Genomic DNA, 21069 nt, shown 5'->3' on the forward strand with positions numbered 1-21069 from the left:
AGCTGAATTTGTATGGTCAATCAGGTCAAGATAAATTTGATTCACAAAAATATTTGCTTTGTTGCTTTTAATTCACTGGAAAATGATTCTAAATCTGTTTCTTTCATGAAATGCTCAAAGAGTGGGTACACTTAAATGTCTGTGGGTTGCAGTGATTTCAGTGTAGAATGTGACAGTTGACCTCACACTGATACATTGAATTGCAGTTGGGTAACAGTGGGTACACACTGGGTGCTGATTGGGTAAATCAAGGGAACATTGTGGTAACAATGGGTACATATTGGGTACATGTTTGGTAAATTAAGGGAAAATTGTGGTAACAATGGGTACATATTGGGTACATGTTGGGTAAATTAAGGGAACATTGTGATAACAATGGGTACATATAGGGTAAAGCAAGTGAACATTGTGGTACCAATGGGTAAATATTGGGTACACACTGGGTAAATCAAGGGAATACTGCAGTAGCACTGGGTATATACTTGGTACACATTGGGTATTAAAATCATGGGAACATTGTGGGTACAGTGTACACTTTGTAATTTCCAGGTACCTATTGTGCATTATTATAGAACCCAAATTAGATTAACACTGGGGGAAATAAATGTTTTAACGATAGGATAAAAACATTTTGTGTGTTAGGGGATACTCCACAACTCATTCAAGCTTGTTATGTATAACACACTGCAATTAACTGATAATGTTGTATTCAGAGAGTGTTTCTGAGGGGCTTTTAGAAATAGGAATTCATGAAGAAAGTAAAACTTTTTTGCTTTTGGCAAAACACTTCAGAATAAGGTTAATATGAATAATTTTAATTGAGTTTTAATTGAGATAATCTCTTTGCATTAACCTTTGGAAAATAAATGCACAAGGGTCAAGCCTAGAAAGATGTCATAAATAACTGAAGTATCTACTTGTAGAAGTTTTTGCTGTGACTGAATGAAATATATATAGAAAAAGTGAATACCCCCAGTACTAGGTTTTATTTAATTTTCTGACATCCACTTAAGTCTTCAAGAAGACTTGTATTGAAAGATTTCATCATTAGAACTATCGACTAGGAAAGATTATGTTATGGTCAAAGGTTATATCAGGTCAGGGATATTAATAGCAATGTCACATTAAAAATAGTACCAATCCAATGTAGATGAGGCATAACACATTAGATGAACATCACAGCCAAATAGTGTTAGTTAAAAGAGGCTAGTCACTAGTTTGGGTTAGTTGAGACTGGTTAAAGCCGGTTATGATACTTACCTAGGTTAGGAGCACTGGATGACCTCTTGCCACCACCTTTAAATTTGAACAAACCCTTCCCAAATGATGCACCTGTTTTACCTCGGTTACTGAAATGATTGTCTTCTGGTTGCCGTGGTTTTGCATCCGGTTGCTGGGGTTCCTGCATCCTTGGCAACCACTCAAAGCCGTTCTGGTGGAGGTTTTCCTGCGGCGACTGCTGTTCCATATTGTTTGGCTCTTCCTGTGCTGTGTCTGTTGGTTTCTTTGCTGAGTTTGGTAAAGTGCTGTAGTCTGGGTAAGGTTGACTTTTCTAAGTTTGGTGAAGGAAAACAATGTGTTATTCATGAAAGTACACTGTCTGTAAATAAATGCTGTGACTTCCACGTAGACTGTCATACCTTTTCCTATCAATAGAATTTGAATTATCTGCTCTACAGTGACACTGAACTTAGAAAAATCCACTAAATACTGCCCTCTCATTAGTATTCTAGGAGGATTTATGGGATAATCTTGAGACTAAAAAAATGTGAAAAACAGGATTGCCATGGTACTGTCCTTAAAAAGAATTCCCCCTAAACAGACATCTTATGTATGAATCCTATAGGATTGTAATGTGATCATAGTGGCATTTCTATAGGATTGTAATGTGATCATAGTGGCATTTCTATAGGATTTGTAATGTGATCATAGTGGCATTTCTATAGGATTGTAATGTGATCATAGTGGCATTTCTATAGGATTGTAATGTGATCATAGTGGCATTTCTATGTGACAATGGAATGCATATGTGACTAACTTAAAGTTAACATTGAAAATCTGTAAATATGGTCCTATTTGATTCCTTTGGCCTTTTATCCCGGATATTTTTTTATCTTTGTCAGGGTTGTGGCAAACTCACTGGTGCATCTGGTATATCTCTGAGTTCTTCTAAACTTGATGATTTCTGAGTTGGCGACTGAATTGTCCACTGTTTTCTTGTTTCTTCACCAGTCGCCATGGTAATAACGGCTGTGGTTGTCTTGGTAGTGGTGATGGTCTCTTCCAGCGTTGCCTGTGCCATGTGAATCACAGTGTCATTGCCCTGTGAGTCACCGGTGATGGGACTGGCTATGTCCTGCATTTGTATCTGTCTTTGTGTGGCATGGCTGCCTTGCGTAGTGACTGGGGTGGACGTTGCTGTTGGACTTGGCATTAAGACTTTGATTGAGCTCTCGCTTCCCTGAAATACAGATGACAGTTAATGGCTACTTCACAACTTCGTTGCAGTCTGATTTCTATGTACACTTAGGGGCTACCAAACTTTTGGTAAAAGCCCTGTGCACAGACAGGAAATAGGATTAGGCCATTGCAGGGATTTAGTGAAAGGGAGGACATGAATTATGTGGTGGGGAGACGGCACTAGGGAGCTTTTGTGATAAGAATGCATCAGAAAGAGTTTTCCTGATGGGAAGGGAACCTAATGGATGGCAGAGAATTTTTTTTCAAATCACTTAACAGGAGAGCAGTTGCAAACAACTGTAACTTTCCCTTTCAAAATTCTTATTCAAAATACCCTACAACAGAATATTTACATGTAAAGAGACAGTGATTATTACTACTGGTATGTCAACACTGAATGAGAGACCACCCCTTCATTCATTCATTCATTCATTCATTCATTCATTCATTCATTCATTCCTGGTAGTTTTCTTACCTCTCTGTCTTTGGCAAAGTCTTCCACTGCACTGGATGGTTGAGAGCTGTCAGTGGATGCAGTGTCACTCTGATCACCCTCTGTCAATCCATTCTCTGTACGGTAGATCAGACCACAGTGGAATGTCAGAGACAGAGTAATTACATTGGTGTGAGTGAGAGAGACATGGAGATTTTTAGAGAGGTAGGGATGGTAATATTTTATTAAGAGTTAGAATACGGGTGGTCCAAAAAATGGTTCTCTGTCTATTGTAATGGAAAGCTATCTACGGAACACAGCTGTACAGGGAACAAGAAGGACAATGTATTTGTGATACAAATTTCTTCAGCATTTTGCAGTTTGATTTTGTCGTTTATCATGGTAACTCGTGCTCAGTTAATGTCAGAATTCTGGTTGGTTAAATTCTTAGAAAGCATCTGTGGTAAAGTAACTGTGTCTTTTCCAATTCTAACTATCTTAAGTCTGTCAACAATGCATGGAACAATAAGAACAATGCATTTGGATTAAAATTTGTTTAGCATTTCTCAAAATTTTGGCAAAAATCTAGGAAAAATTGACTGGGGTTTATTTTATAAAAAGCACAAAACTAGACTTTGGGGCTCAAAGGACTTGTTTCTGACACAATGTCAGGGTTTTTTCTTCCTACAGGTAGAGCTGCCAAACCTGAGGCTGAGATGCATCTATTTTACTATTTGCAATTCCACAATTCAAAAAATAACACTTCTGAATTAAAGTATATCGGCATCAAATTTGGAAAGCAATTTACGTTTAAAAATGTGTGAATGAACCACAATGAATTTTGTTAACATTATTGCACATGATAAGCACTAAAAAGAAAGCAAATCACTACCATAAAGGAAGACTGGGGCGGCTAAATTGTCACCAACTTTCCTTCCCCAGCTGTTTATTTATAGTCTAAAGTTTTTCTTTACAAAAGCTACATACGTGTATGTATACACCCTTAAACAATCTCTAGGCAAGACAGAAATGTTTGGTACCATGCAAACATACTAGAAATTTGCTATTTCAGTCAATACGTTAGCAGGGAATTTTCTATCAGACAAAACTAGCAACAAAAAGAGTACGGTATACTGTATAATTCATGCATGGGATAAAATCAACAATATCATTGTCATGGCAGTATCTCAATGTGTAAAGGTTAATATAATTTTGATACACTTGATTGTGCTAGGAAGGACCAGAACACACACATGGATACATTGGTTAAACAGGAGTGTAATTTTCTTTCTATGAGTGAAAGCAAAGAGAAACTTATTTTGGCACTTCAAAATAGAACATCAGGTCTCAAGAAAACAGCCTATTTCACTTTTAATTGATGCCTGAAAGTGGCTTCCATTCCGTTTTGGGACAAATTTCATGATTAGTAGATTCCCTTCATTTCAAATGGAAATTTCAAATCTCCCTATCCGCCGGAAAAAAGTATTTTCCACTGCTGCTGTGAATGAATTTTCCACTGCTGCTGTGAATGAATTTTCCACTGCTGCTGTGAATGAATTAGACTGATACAACAGAGTTGGTTTAGAAATGAATTGTCATAGGCTAAATATGCTCCTTCAGATGTACTAAGTGGATAGGCAGCTTGACTTGTCTTGTTCACTGCAAGATATTTATATTATGAAAATTTCAATGCATTACATTTCATATTGGTAGACCTCGTGCTCAATAACAAGCAAATTGTTCCTTTAAATTTTTTGAAGCATATTGTGTTCTGCAATTTTTTGTTTGGGTGTGTTTTAAGTTTCAACGGATAATGTTTCATAGGCTACCACACATTTTCCGTCAAATTTTTCTGGACACAGAATAAACTGTCCATTGAAAATAAAGATGCTCACAGGACTGTGTTTCTGGTTTGCTTTGTACACTCAGAAAGACATGGGAGGAAACAACAGTGCTGATCAGACACACAGACAAACTGTGACAGGGGTCAAAGGTGAAAGGTGACACATGTAGTTGTCATGCACATACAGATAAACCTGCTTATACTGGTTATAAATGAACTACTACCATGAACATCTGTGAGACGATCTTTCAGTCATGTTGGAATCAAGTACTCATTAATAACTTTTTCAATGGACTTTTCTGCTAATTCATATTAAGATGCTTATTATATTTTTGAAACTAAATCATTAATCCGGTTCATAATTCCTTATTCAGACTATTGAGTTTTTTCTTTCTCTTATGTTGACACAGGATGCTTTACTTTCCAACAGAAAACAAATTCTTGTGCATATTTTTTATTTTTTTATTTTCCATCTATTCGGCTAAAATTGTTTTGTCAGCGGTGACTTTCATAGCTCCAGTACTATTCTGAGAGAGAGCAAATATGGTGAAGAATAGGATTTTGGTTGAGTTTTGACATTGGCAGGTTTATCTGTACAGCTGAGCAGAGATGCAAACTTGACCATCCCTGTTCTACGTGTACTATTGTTACTGCATGCAAGCGATGCTAGGATTGTTCTACACAGCAAAGCTGTAGGGGTGGTCAAGTCACAAAGTCTGTACGAACAAAAAAGCGACAAGACTGCAATTTGAACAGAGACATCCATGCCTTGGCTGGTACGAGATGACGACAGATATGTGCCATAACTGTATCTCCTACGAGAATGAACTTGGCCTTTTTCAAAAAAATATGAAGAAGAAAAAAAGAAATGACAAAAGATAGATCATAGACAGTCAGATCAAACTATCATGGCAAAATCAAATTCCTGCATGTCATAAATATGAATTCAAAATTTTAAGAAATCGCCTCAAAAAAAAATACTGATTTAAAAAATATGTTAGGCAGGATATTCGGGATAAATAGATAATGTAACATGTCTGGGTAATTAGTGTTTTTTATTTTAAATTTCCAAGATAAATGGCATGCAAATGTTTTGGGGTTTTCGAAAGTTGTGAAGTTAGACTGAAATTTAAGGATACTGACTGGAGGAAATGGAAAACTCTGGCATGACTTTTGTAAAACTAAAATTGATCATGGAAGGGATTGGAGATGATCAGACATGCCACTTTGAGATTTTGTTTTGTGCAAAGTTCACACGACTGGAAGTGAGGATGACTAGTCCAAGTTCACTCTGGAGGGAGAATGAAATGGAATGATAGAAAGAAAAAGGAAATTGAAAAGGAAACACAGAAAGCCATAACAATGCTGAAACGCAAGAGCGGTACTACTGACACAACAGAAAATTGGAAGCAACACGTTTTCTGTGAAGATGCTACTGGTATAGCAGAAAAATATAAAATCCAATGATTCAATGAATTTATATTCGGGACCCTGGTTTCCAACAGAGAAAAATAAGTTAATGCATACAAAAATTCTTTTTTCTGTATGTTCACTGATTTGCTTCTGCACAGGCTATAGTTCTAGTATTCCACTTATAATTTGAATACACATGCATCTATTATTATCTGATAAAGTCACACAATATTCATAAATCTCTACTACTGTGTACATAAACGAAACAGAAACAATACAAAATTTGAAAGTGCAATAAAGTTACAAAAAAGAGCTCAATAACGATTTCCTGACTGGCAACTCTTTCTTCTTTTAAAGATCTATTAAATGTACAAATCCCTAATCTACTACTTTTTTATGACTTGAATGTGTATATATTGATGGCATGGTACAGAATCTAAATTTAATGTTCTGTGTTATGAAGTGTAGAATCAAGAAATGAAACGACCACAAATCAGGCAGAAAATGTTAAAATTATCATTACACAACAAAAATGACACTGAAGTAGATCTAATTTTGTCATGGTTTGTAGGTAAACCAATTATAGAATTAACTGTTCTCGGTGTGGCTCTGGCTGTTCCAGAATATATACCAAGCAAACTACAAGTTTTTCTTTGTGCGGGGGACAAAATGTTGACATTTCTCCCCATTCAAAATAGCACATGGATGGTGAAAATAGATTATCAGAAGACAAACAAAACAAGTGTTACATGGCAAGTGAAGTGGGTGGATCAAGAGAGTCAGAAACAATGTCAAATGTGTCATCATTGTCAGTCACTATGCAGATTTTAGTACTATGGTGGTCTGGGAGTCAGGGTAGACCAGGAGGGTGTTGGTTACAGGTAAACCATACTGTTATTGAAAAAAAACATGACTTTCAACAGATTGAGTGCTGTATGCTGTGGAAGAAAAACATTTGATTGATATCTAAAATCATCTGTAATGGATGAGTATAACAAAATGACTTTGTCTGTTGTTATACGTAGACCTGGCATTCCTTAACCAATAGGAACATAGGTTATGGAAGAAATACTATATCCCCACTGGGCACACATGCCCTATTGATACTATCATTACCATTTTTTCTTTAATTTTGCAAAACATTGACAGAAGGTGTACATATATCATTACAGGTAGAATGCACATTGGGGACAAATGACCAGCCTCTCAAATTTTTGTAATATCTTTCTGGTCTTGGGCTCTAGTTTTATTTTACCCATGGTGTTAAACACACGGAAGGCGGTTATTTTGAATTTTAAATATTGTGAAATGTTTGGTAATTTGTCTCTCTAGTACCAACATTTGCACAGTGACCCCGATTTTTATCAATTTGGTGAGAGAATGGTTGAAAGTTTCACTGAGGAAAGTGTGAGCAAATGCTTTATAAGTCTTTTACTTTTGAGGCACATAGATCCCAATTATAGAGGACCACAAATCGATGTCTTTTCTGTGTTTTATTCACGGGAGGGGTGAGCAGACTGGGCATGGCTCGTTGTTTGGATCATATGCAGGCAGTGAGCTTTCTACTGAAATTTGTGTTCCCATTGGTTAACAAAGCTGTCACTGTGAATGCCACAAAATCATCATGATCATCAGACAATTGGCTTGAACAAACAAATTATCATTCAAAGATCAGTATTTGTAAGATGACTGACAGATCTGAGAATAATGACCGGCAGAAATAATTTTTCTGACATAACCATCGAGATCATCAACAATGCTACATGACCATACCAAAATCACAGACTTTCAACACAATGGACAGTTTGTAGGCCCCTTTCCACATAGACTTACACTGCAACACCATATGACCTTTGACCTTACCTTTCTTTCCCTGAGCAAGAATCACCATTTCATGGACTCTCTTGTATCGACTCAGAGACTTCCGAAGATCTTCAATCTTCAAATCCTATCAGATGACAAAACAAAGTAGAATTATCTGCTGTCACATTTCCATAAATTGTTTCGAGATGTAATTCATGATTTGTGTTCTATAAACGAATTGAAGAAGGTTGATCTATTACGCTGCACGACCCACAACACTACATGTACCTGACTGTCTTATCGACTATCAGAAGACTGCACACACCACATACATCAAACATTCAATCAAAGGTGAACATGTAACAAACAACAAAGTTCAAATCAATTTAAAAATATTTGTCACAAACTATACACTTTGCCTTGTGCTATTTATCTCTAACTTTAAAGAATATGTCATTTATTTCACATTATGTTTTATTTGCACTGATCATCATTTCCATTCATTATGATTACTGGCAGTTAATAAGCGTTGAGATTTGGTCTAGCATCTACCCTCTGTACAAAAGGTAAGATTTTAAACCATAGGGTCAAAATACACCTGCACACTGGTATTGCAATATCATTCCAATGCATTGCAGACATTGAAATATTGAATAATACAATGTATTGAGTGTTCATACCTTTTCACTATTGGCGGCCATCAATGACTCCACTGCCTCCTTGAGTCTTGATGACTCTGAATCTGCAAAGGGAAATCAAGTCAAAGACAAACATGAAACATCATAAAACAACAACGTGATTAAACTTTGCCATTCTTCATTCAAAAATATCATCACAGCTCACATCTATGCGTGAAGTAAATATTCCTGAATTGCATGACACTTCAGGGCAAAAATTTTTCAAATTTTTGTGCAACAAAATTTGTACAAAATTCATTAGGTACCGGTAGTTTGACCTTTACTTTCCCTTGATGAAGACATCACCACTGTAAACCATTTGTTTGTTTTTATCAATACACTGCATACTTGTAAAATCAACATTTCTGCCTTTGCTTTAATTACTGACAATTTTTTCCTAACATCAAAATAATTCTTAGCCTTGATCTTTTACAAAAAAGATTCTAGAATAACTCAAACACTTCACACTATATTTTTTTTCTCAGGAAAGGAACTGAATATAACTGATGGCCGTTATTTTTCATATTTTCCCATCAGAAATGCAAGACTGCGAACAGAAATAGGCTTTACTGGAATGTTGTCTAAGAAGAGACACCAAATGAAGTTTAGTGGACTGATGATCAGATAAGAACAAGTCTTGTAGAGTTTAATGTAGACCACAAAGATTGTTTATTTATTGAAGGTGGGTGGCTAAAACAACTGTTCAACTTCTCTTTCAACTTTTGGTTGTATTATTGCAGGCCTTGACACTCTAATACTCCAGTTACAGTTTTTTCTAACTGATGCCAATAATGTATGCAGACCAATTAGTCTTGTATGAAACCTTGTTCCTGATTGGTTAGTTAATAGCAACTACTGATTATTACAGTCAATCATATAGTGGTCTGAAACATTGTGACAATGAGCAAGAGCAAGTACTCCATCAGTGCATTGAATGGCATTGAATTTGATAAACTTTAAGTTCAAAACAATAATGGTGATTAGTCTAAAAAGAAAAATATGAATAACAATATCTACAAGTTAGATGTGTTAGATTAACACAGATAACCATTCTTCAACATGCTTAGATTTCACAATGGTTGGACACACATAGATTGTACAAAACTATAACATATGCATGTGAAAGGTCGTAGCAAATTCTCGGTAATGGGCACTGACTGTACAACAAGTCAACACTGTATCAAAATTTACATATTCACATACAACTGCAGAAATAAGTAGATTTTTTGCATACTATAAATGAATTGAATTCTGGTATTCTCACTTAGTTTTCAATTAAGTATTGTGATATTGATGGTCAGTAAAAATCAATGAAACATGTTTGACCTGGTGAGCTGGACTTAGCAATGACAAATATCTCTGAAACCAAAGTTTGACTTATTGGTCTGGATTAGTCAATACAAGCACGACAAGACATCCAAACAAAGATGTATAGAGGTAATGTGCTCCTCAGAGAGTTTCTTGGACTCTCAGATTATATTACAATTCTTTTATAGTCTACTGCTTGTGCTTGTGCATTTTGCAGTCTGGTGAATGTAAAACGGCCAATGCCTGCAACTATTGATGATTTTTTCACAGTTTTTGTTTTTTTATGTCAATCGTAAGTTCTTGCTCTACTGGCCTCAACATGTTGAAACACCTACCATATTGCCTGTCAACATTGCACTTATATGTGTGAAATGCATCTGTTATTGTTTTCATTTGAATACTAGTCCGGACGAGAATTCACTTGTTAACAATAACAATGCAGTTTACACATGTACAGGCTGAGTTTACAAGTTGAATACTGGGTATCTCAACATGCTTTGGGGAGTAGAACAAGAAAAGCGTTATAGTCCTCACATACAAAAAGAGAAAAACATAGGGCAAAGTCCCTGAAGCTACTATAGACATGGATACAAAATTAAGTATTTCCTGACTGTATGAGTCATCCTAGGGACCTGTAAACCAAATATTAAAGCTGTATGACCAGTGGTTTTGAAAAAACAAGCGACTCAACAGTTGACAGAGCTCTGCTGTGTTATGTAGAGAATAACCTTTTGTGACACATGTATTGATGAAGAAGGTGGATATCTTTGATAGCTCATTTCAGGATGGCCTGACCAAAAATGGAAAAAAAAATTCCATAAAAATACAGATTTGCATAGTTCATCACAATTTTAACAAATCTTAAGTTGGGTTATCCCTAGGGACCTGTATACCAAATAACAAAGCTGTCTGACCAGTGGTTATAAAGAAGATTTTTTACCAAAAATGCCTTTTTTGGTGCTAATTTGCATATTTTCAACAATATCAAAAATTAATAAAAAGAGTTTCTCAAAATCATATATTTTTTCCACACAACAAATATCAAATCAGTAAGTACTGCAGTTCTCAAGATATTTGAGTGGACGGACGCCTCATAAACGGACATACATACATACATACATACATACATACATACATACATACATACATACCGGTACATACTGACAGTGCACGCCGGACAGATACCCATCCCAATAGCTTCTATAGACTATATTAGTCTATAGTAGCTAATAAACGAGAGTTAATTACATTCTAATTAAAGTAAACAAGACTTGCTTAAATCAAGATTTTCATCATAAAAAAACAGCATATCTGTCAGTTATAAAGAATCTTAAGCTGGTTATCCTTTTATCAGTATTTTCATCCTATTAACCAAGCACATTTTAACTTTCAAATTAACATTGTAAGTAAGTTCTGTTGAATAAGTTGAGACTGTACTACTCAGAGAAAGCACACTGAAGAGACAAATGTTTGAAACTTAAGAAGTTCAAGGTCATCAAAAGCATCATGTAACACTTTCATTGCACTGTTTACACAGATTGCATAATTGCTATAAATAGCACATGAGGAATCTTACAGCCCAGCTTTACCATAAAACCCCTATCACTTTGACCACTCTTTTAATTGACCACTCTATTTTTTCCCTCAAAACGTAATTTTATTTTATCCTACCAAGTCAACCATAAATGGAAATTAGAACTTTCTCTATCTCTATTTATTTGACCACCCTATCATGACAAACTATTTTGAGCAATTTCTTTTAGATGACATACAGGGCACAATAAATGACAGTTCAGAATATGTCAAAGTTGGGATTCAGGAAAGTTGCCTTTACATGTTTTAATCCTCCAAGATGGTAAGCATTTCACTATGAACTGTCAAAAAGTTGAACTTTCTGATAATTCTACACTAAAATTATTTGGCTTTGATGATTACCTAATTAATTCAATTATTTAAAATCATATTAATTATTTTTTCTGGGTGAATTGATAGGGTTTATACAGTACAAGAATTACATACAATGTAAGTCAAATTTTGACCAAAATAAATTTGACAAAAATGACAAAAAAATTCCTTAAAAATACAGATTTGCATATTTCATCACAATTTGAACAAATCTAAGTTGGGTTGTCCCTAGGGACCTGTATACCAAATAACAAAGCTGTCTGACCAGCGGTTATGAAGAAGAAGATTTTTTACCAAAAACACCTTTTTTGGCATTAATTTGCCTATTTTCAACAATATCAATAAATTAAAAAAAATAGTTTCTCAAAATCATATTTTTCATCTACACAACAAATATCAAATCAGTAAGTACTGCGGTTCTCAAGATATTTGAGTGGACGGACGCCTCACAAACGGACATACATACATACATACATACAGACTGACGACGGACGCCGGACGGATACCCATCCCAATAGCTTCTATAGACTATAGTCTATAGTAGCTAAAAACATCCAAAGATTGGCAAAGTTACAACTAGTAACCCTTCACACATGTGAAAATAATTTTGTTTTATTTTTAAAAAAGCAAAATTTCATTAAATTTAATTTTCCTGATAGAGTAATAACCAAGAGTATATTGACCATTCTGAATTCCGAATGGATATTTTCCGTGTAGAAAGTTTGAGGAAAAGTTTGAAACTTCCACTTTGAGGCGCACATTACCACAATCAGCTAAGTATGGAAATGCAAACACCATGTAGCAAATCAAATGATGTTGATACGCTGATAGATAATTAATGAGCTTTTGGTTAGTTCAATCACAGGGCTATCATCACATCATTGTGAGTGATTGATTCATACACAAGCTCTAAATCAGGTTAAGAAATCTAACGTCTTCCACATGCTGGTGATTGGCCAGGCCAATCCAGTGTGTTTTTGCTTACATTTCTGCCTTAATTTTACTTGCAAGAAAGCAATTTCTTCTGTAGCAAAGAAACATAAAAGACAGTGGCACACCAAATGGTCATAGGTCAATCAAAAAAAAAATATTACAACAGAAATTCACACAGCCAGTGCAAAAGGTGATAATTAACTAACAAACAAAATTAAAGCTGTATTTCTGCACTACCTACTGCCAGTAGCTACACATAAGTGTTGAATACTGAGATTTTCTTGTTTATAGGTGGAGGTTAACTGAACAATCAAGCTAATTACTTAACATTTCATCACAAAACATGGAAACATCAATAATTAGACAATTTGTTAACAAATATAACATCTGCATTTTCATTGAAATGCATGAGTAAATATGGTTTGTTTGAAAATATGTATGCTTAAGGCTCATGTAGTTAGGAGTTTGACAGCTTTTTCTAATTGAGAAAGAGTTGACATACGTACAAATAAATATTACAGTAACAAACATTTTCATTTTTGTTATTCCATTCTGTTGGTTTAAAATACATTTTCAAACATTTCGCGAATTGAACATTGATTAGTAACCGACAGACAATTAATTCAAAGACAATATTGTGAACGTGAAAATTAATGCTGTACTGCATTTCATATACCAGCCAATTTTTTTCTTCCACACTAGTGTATACAAAATACAAAATATCTTGTCATTACCTTTTTCCAGGCTGGCTGATGCTTCTTTCACCTTTTTCATAAGAGCAATTTCTCTTTGCAGTTTCTCTATATCTTCCTCTCTCTCTTTCAACTGGACTTTTGTATCTGCAAGTTCATTCTGGAGAAATAAACACAACACTGCCATCACAATTCTGCATGATACCATGATATCTGATCACACAAGTACAGGAGTACATGGTTGATCATCATGTCACTTTCATTAATACCAGTATATCTACCTGCACTTGGGCATTATGACAAACACTACAAAGAGAACTGACATGGTTGTTCTACAACATTGAAAGGCAGAAGCATACACTAATAATATTATTTTTTCTTTTCCTGTACATCCTACCCTACACTAATTCACATAAAACTTACTAAATATTTTCTGATAACACTTACAATTTTCCCTCAGAAAATCAACGTATAATCTTCTTCTATTTATTTCTGACCACTTTTTTTATATCAACCAATGTTGTGGTCTTTGGAGTAAAACTGGCAACACAAACTGTTCCATTAAAACATGCCACATAATAAGACTTTCACAGAAAAAGTTACTACACAGCCATTGTTACAGAGAAACTTACAACACAATCTCTTTATAGTAAAACTTACCATTACAATCCCTCGTGGTAAAGCTTGCAACAAATTTTGTTACAGACAACCTGTTTATGTTAAAATCAAAGGCAAAATCTTTTTTGAAAATTTTTACATAACATTTCTTGTAAAACTGACTATATCACTCATTCTGTTCACACTTACCATAGATTCCTTCAGCCTCTCATCTGGTTCCTTCTCTGTTGAAGCAAGTTTTATTTTCAGATCTGACAATTCAGCCATCAACTCCATTTTCTCTGATTCCAGTGCGGCTTTGCTGGTTATTACCTGAAACAACAAAAAACAAATGTAACACCACAAATTGAAAAGAAGTTCCCGAAATTTTCCTCCAACTACATCTTCGGTTTGAAAAAAATTTCAAGATGATAATTTCTCATTCTGGTGTTATTTGATACAAGATAATATCCATAGTTAGCAAAAATTTTTTTTTTTTCTATTGTGTTTGAAGGAATGTGGTTTTACCATTGTGCATTTGTCATTTCAGAGTACCTTTTTAGTATGAGTTGTATTTAAACAACATGAAATCACTATGAAGTTATATGATGATAACTATTGGTACATGTCTCCATCCGATTGCAAAACAATTATTGTGTGTTCTGGATCAATGATTCAAAAAATGGGGTTTATCTGACAAGGCTACATCAATATTAGAAAGTGGAACTCTTGATAACGAATCTGAAACAAATTGATGAAAATTTTCAGTAGCCACTGTGGCAAAAACAAAAGTACTTTGATAATAAACTTTCTGTATATTCTTCTAATAGCAGCAAGGGTAGAGAGTTTGTTCACCTGTTGTAACATTTCTTCAGTTTTCCCAAGATTCTCCTGCGTGTCTTCCAGTTCTTTTTGAAGTTCTTGGACACTGCTGGCTTGACCTTTGACCTGTTCTGTGAGTACACTGATTTGCAGTAACAGGGATTCCTTGTCTCCTTCCATGCTCTGTATCTTCTCTTCATAGTTGTCATGGTTACATTCACACGAGTGGCCATTTGTCTAGGAGAAGCCAAATTTACAGAGTGTATCAAATGTTTACCAGGCAAAGGCTGAAAGCTGTTCCATGGAATTTGTTCAAGGAAAATCATATCGATTACTTTTGGAAATGTATATAGACATGTGAGAACCGTATGAGGAACAGATCTGTTCTCAGAAGATGAAAATAGCCATGCATACCACTGTACACTATTTCAACAGGCAATGAGATGACATAGCATTACTCTTATCAAAATTATAATTTCTTGCACTTATTAAAAACACAGCTTGGAAAAAAAAAATGTATCGAATTCTGCTGATAGTAATAATCATGGCACGTCACTGCGATATAGATTCCAGCCACCAGATGTGAAACCAAAAGTGAGTTGAAAAACAAAATAAAAGCTTTGTCAACACAGCACAATGTATACAAAATGTAATGTTACTGTTGACAAATGCATTCTAGTTGAGACTAAAGTCATTTTGTAGTCAAAAAGAACAATGGATGTTACTAATGCACACCCAGGTTGACATGCTGGTTCAAAAATTGAACTTTTAGCATTTCAAAATGATATCAGGGTAGAACAACAAAACATTATTTCAAGGATGAATAAAGAAAAATGGAAAGTACTGTACATTTAAAAGATCAGTTAACGGAGCTTTGGGTTTACCAAACTTGAACTGACATCATATGCGTATGGAATCTAACACACACACTGAGTTGTTAATACAGCAATGCTATCACTGAGTACAGCTTAGAATTCCTCTCATACCATCATGTATAATATCTCTAGAACATCAAACTTCACATTTAAAACCACATAACCCACATCCATCACTGCAAATTGATGTCAGATCACATTCACCGAGATCTTTGCAAGCACTGGCCTTTGAAAAAAAACCCATGTCAACCGGATCAAGCTGTAAAAATATTACAACTTGTTACGACCAGTGTTGCTTGATGAAGAACACATGATACATACTTGGGAGTTGTACTTTGCAAAGTAGCAAGTATTTTTTTTTTTTATCAAAACAATCTTCTGCCCAGGACAAATGCAGTTGATTTACATGGACAGGGTAAAAGTATTTAGACAAACATCGCTGGTGTGATCATAAATCTAATCAAATTCTCCATACTTAAAATGCTAGTTTCTTGGTAATTATTTTGTCTACCTTTCTGTGACTGAAATCTAGCCTATTTTTACAATACATCGACAACACATCTTTGAATGCACATGCAAGCATCATGCTAATTATGCTGTATTCAACAAATCAGTTTATATTTTTTCTATCAACTTTGACACTTAATTATTAACATATTCATCACAACTTTGTTCTGTTCATAACCAGGCTTGAAATGATGAAATTCAATTTTTTCCATGACAGAAAATGAAAAACATACATATATGCATTGATACACACAGATAGACATGTTGACTAATCCCAGCACACCCCTCCCTTCAAAAAGGTATGCATGCCTGCATGTATATAAAGTGGGAGTTAAAAATGGGATGTTTTTATACTAGCAGATAAATATTGAAAGACACAAATGACAACTTATATACACATGCAAAGACATCAAGAACTACTGTACACATAATTTTACTCTTTGACCCTAATTCCTTGTATACAGACCCCCGTGTCCATTTTGAAAACAGTGGCATAGAACCAATCCTTGGTGATTAAATGGTATAATTATAAGGATTCTGGTTGAGACTACAAAGTATCTAAGAATACCAAAATGTGCTATACATAGTATTTATAATACATTGTTAGACATAGATGTAAGATGACATGATATTCAATGTACTGTCTCTTATCGGCCTTGTGAAACACAACAAGGCCTACATGTACCGGTACATAACACTGGGGCGGCTCTACTAGCATAGTCTAACTGAAAATTAAGTGACATTTGTATCATGTACTTTTTTCCAAACTAAAGATGATGCATAGAAGTACTGATGTATCCCGAAGCTTTTCCTGATATTTGATGTTTGTGTGTGTGTAGGGAGGGAGGGAGGGAAGGATGACCTGTCTTTCTCTTTCACAATGTCTGGTAAAGCAGTGCAGACTACATCACTATGGCTAAAGGTGACACCCGATTTGTCTGGGTCTTGTCGTCCTGCAAATATCAGAGTGGTGCAAAACTTAGGGAGTTCCAGTTGTATGACGCTGGAAATGGTCATGATAAGAGTGTAAGCATGTCAGATGTATATTTACTGTGATAGAAATCAGTGCCCTCAGTGGTCTGCTGAGTGTAGACTAGCAGTGTGCATCCACTGGGGTTCTATAATCAATTCCTGTACAGAATGCACAACATTTGGAATGCCTTACTTGTTTCCTTAGTCTATATAAGTTCCTTCGAAATTCCCATTGCCTTTGAAAAACTGCTTTAATTAATTGGTGAAATGGCTGTTACCATGGTCTTTAAAACATGAATGTAATGAGTAGATGAAATTTCAAATGATCACTAAGTCAATATTAATTTCCTACGCATGAATTTACACTGCCATAAATTTTAAACCGCTACTCACTGTTACTGATTTAGACCACAAACACCTGTTCAAAACATATATTTGTGGTGCATTTAATAATTATGTATTTACCACAATACAGTAATACAGTATCATATTTGTGATGGTCACTGGTATTACGGTATGCTCTGCACAGGCATTTGCTGAAAGTATACATATCCTTGTAACAAAACCTCTCTTTTTGCAGGGAGCTTGACATTTTCATGTTTATCTTCCAACTGTTCCCAATGTCATGTTATATAAACACTGATGCAATATGGCATCATACTTTGACCTTGATGAGGTCTCTGGGAAAGGTCTTCAAAGAAACCTACAAACACTGGTGCTGCACTTTACTTAGGTTAACTTCCTGATGGTAATACAGGAATTTGACAATTCCTAATTAGATAGTGCTAACCATAATACAATATCATATTTTTTCATGCACCCTCCATTCCGAGCTATGTGAGAGGTCTGAAATCGGCAGTCTGCGCCCCAAACTGCGCTAGCGCATTTCAATTTGCGCTATCAATCTGCGCTCCCATTCTGCGCTATCGATCTGCGCCCCTGTTTTGCGCTCTCTATTTCTCCAAACCATATGTGCTGTGAAAACGACCCAACTAGCACAAGAACGTACTACGTCGATCATGATTTTACTATTTCCATCATTTGACTTTTTGATATGACATTGGATCGAGATATGGTGCTGCAGGCCGTTAGGGAGCTGCATTTAGGACCCTGGTAGCGAGTCCTGTATCATCGATGGCTGCCAGACCTACGTGGAGATAGAGTTGACCTTTCAAAATTCTGCCTTCTCGACATACACCTACGTACTTTTTTGACTTTCCAAACATGTAAACTACATGTATGAGTGTGATAGAAACGACACATGTGCAACCACTTAACTTAACCAAGTATCCGCGGTTTGAAACAGTCCCGACATTTACGTCCCTCGGACTGGCACTGTCACTCTACAAACCCTCGCCCCGTCCGGCTCATTCATTGACTCGGATGTGATACATTGTGGATGAAATATAAATATTGTAGAATCAGTAGACAGTCCCCTGTAAATCAAATAGGTGTGTACATACAGGTTCAGTAAGGTTGTACTTTCACTCGGCCGCTAGTTGACAGGTTCACAATCGATGTGATTGTGAGTGCACTGAACAGCTAGGACGTATGTGTTGTCATGCTGAACTGTGGCCCACGGTTAGTGGTTTTCAATGTTAAAACTCGTTGAAGTGCAAATATGTGCATAAAACTACCCGTTAAAGGATGACCGGTCGATGAAAATACGAAAACTTTCCATGCAATATGCATTATTCACACCGACACGGCTTCATCAACTGTCCCCGTACTAAAGGAAGATGACACGCGTATTTTATTCAACATATTCGGTCACCTATTCGGTAATGACGTAGCGCACGATCTCCTTCAAATGTTTTACTAGCCAAGCCTTTTTAATGAGCTTACTGTTCTGACTGAGAATTTAAAATAAGTTCGAACTAAATTTAACTTATTCCAACTTAAAGTCGACCGTACATCGGTAGATCCTGCACGTAACGCTTGGCTGACGGATATAGATCGGAGCGCGGAGGGAGGGGGGTGTGGCCCTATATACCGGAAGGAAGGAAGTAAACCAGTTCAAGTGACCTGAAAATGTACTTCCAGATGATTACAAGACGCTTGCGACGCTTGATCTCGACCAACATGCCACGATTTTCGTTGCTTGATAATCCGGTCCTACATTCTCTCCAAAACAAAACGAAAACTGCCAGGACTTTCTTTTGGGGAAAAGTGTTGGGTCATATCGTACCGGGAAATTCCTGAAATATTACTAAAATGGCAAACTATCAGCTAAAATCGGTACTACAAGAACACATATAAATAAAGTTTAAAAAAATAATACGAGTCAATCTCTCCCGTTGTAACAAAGGGCGACAGGTTTGCAGCGCGGTGCAAAAGCTATTAATTATAAGAAAATACAACAAACATTTTATGTTGTCAAGAGTTAGATGTGTTCGTTTCATCTTGAGGTAGGAAAACTACAACCGATGTCGGCGCTGACATGAACTTGACAGTCATTTTTCACAAAGAACATGCATAAATTGCCGCGCGAGACAGGAAGTAGACACGTGAGTCAAGAACAAGTGAATGTCCAACGCGATCGCGCGACGACAGCACAGTACTAGGTCTCGATCAGATAGCCTTTTTTACACAAGTTTCGACATCTTCATCTTGACTGTGAACTCTGGTAACCAGATTGTAACTGTTGAGACAACAGTATACAGTTAATCTACTAGTTAAACATTCGAAAATTGGATTTAAACCAGGTTTAGCAAAGATGTGGTTGCGGTTTTAAATTGCCGTCTCCGGTATAGAAATAAATACATGCACCACGGTGTTTGGGTCAAGTATGGGTAACTTTATTACTACTAGTCAAAAGTCTATATTCCACAGAGTGCCGTGACCACCCCAAAAATGCTAGCAAGTGGCGAGATTACAGAGTTGTGGCTGCCGGGGTGGCCACTGGCACTACCACTATGTATTAAATGTTTCTAATAACTATATTGCTGAAAACGTCACGGTTATCTTCCATTCCGACGTCTTGTGCCCCACTTGCCAAAAACTTTGAAAAACGAATTTAGGCTATCGCCGGGCAGATCGTCCATGTAGCCGACACGAACACAAAGTGTCTGTTTAGCGGCTACCAAAAACTATTAAAAATAGTAAAGAATGAGCTACAAAATCACTATCAGTTTCGCTGGGAACATATTCGATGGCTTGTTACACAACTGTTACCAGATTTCAGGTAACACTGTTTACCACACGATGGATCTTTATTTAATACAGTAACCTATAGAGATAGCTGATTGATATCGTATATAAGACAGGTGCCTCTAAACTATAGTTTATCCCTATGTAAATCTCGGTCTCCCGAGAGTTGAAATGTCCGACTTCTGCATGGTCACCGCGCCGTGCAGTGTAGCGACAATGATATGATTGCAATTTCGTTTGAAGTTCGTTTACATGTATGTTAACGCAAATAAGGTGAAAAATATCAATGTTTGCCAGTATCTTGTTATACGGGACGAGATTGTGCTGCTCTTGTACTGCATGAACTTTGATCGAAGTGCGTTGGCCGTCTTTTGATTTTGAATGTCGAAAATTGCATATGTAACCTCTCCTAAAGCCTTGTGAACTGCGATTTGTTGCATTTTTTCACGATTTTACTTTCTAACAAAAATAAGTTCACGTAAAATGTACTGATAGATGCGTAGGGAAGTTTTATTACTCACAAAATTTGTACTGTGTGTACAAGTTTGAACAATTATTATAAATAATGAACGGTTGTTGCTCTCATAAAATTGCCGCTATATGGACGTGCATCTGGGCCCTATGTGTCATAATAACCTTCCAAGAAACAAACATGATGTAATTTACTGATATGAGTAAC

General features: G+C 36.0%; 1 protein-coding gene across 1 annotated transcript in view; it reads right to left on the reverse strand.

The window, feature by feature from the left end:
* LOC139131212 (liprin-beta-1-like) overlaps window positions 1-21069 on the reverse strand; it is a 68788-nt gene that overhangs the window by 17144 nt on the left and 30575 nt on the right. Inside the window, 8 exon segments of the mRNA XM_070697188.1 lie at window positions 1261-1552; window positions 2141-2461; window positions 2936-3030; window positions 8013-8097; window positions 8633-8694; window positions 13510-13627; window positions 14275-14397; window positions 14920-15123. Coding sequence (XP_070553289.1) covers window positions 1261-1552; window positions 2141-2461; window positions 2936-3030; window positions 8013-8097; window positions 8633-8694; window positions 13510-13627; window positions 14275-14397; window positions 14920-15123 — 1300 coding nt within the window.

The sequence above is a fragment of the Ptychodera flava genome, chromosome 1 (genome assembly GCF_041260155.1).
Source record: "Ptychodera flava strain L36383 chromosome 1, AS_Pfla_20210202, whole genome shotgun sequence".
Taxonomy (NCBI): domain Eukaryota; kingdom Metazoa; phylum Hemichordata; class Enteropneusta; family Ptychoderidae; genus Ptychodera; species Ptychodera flava.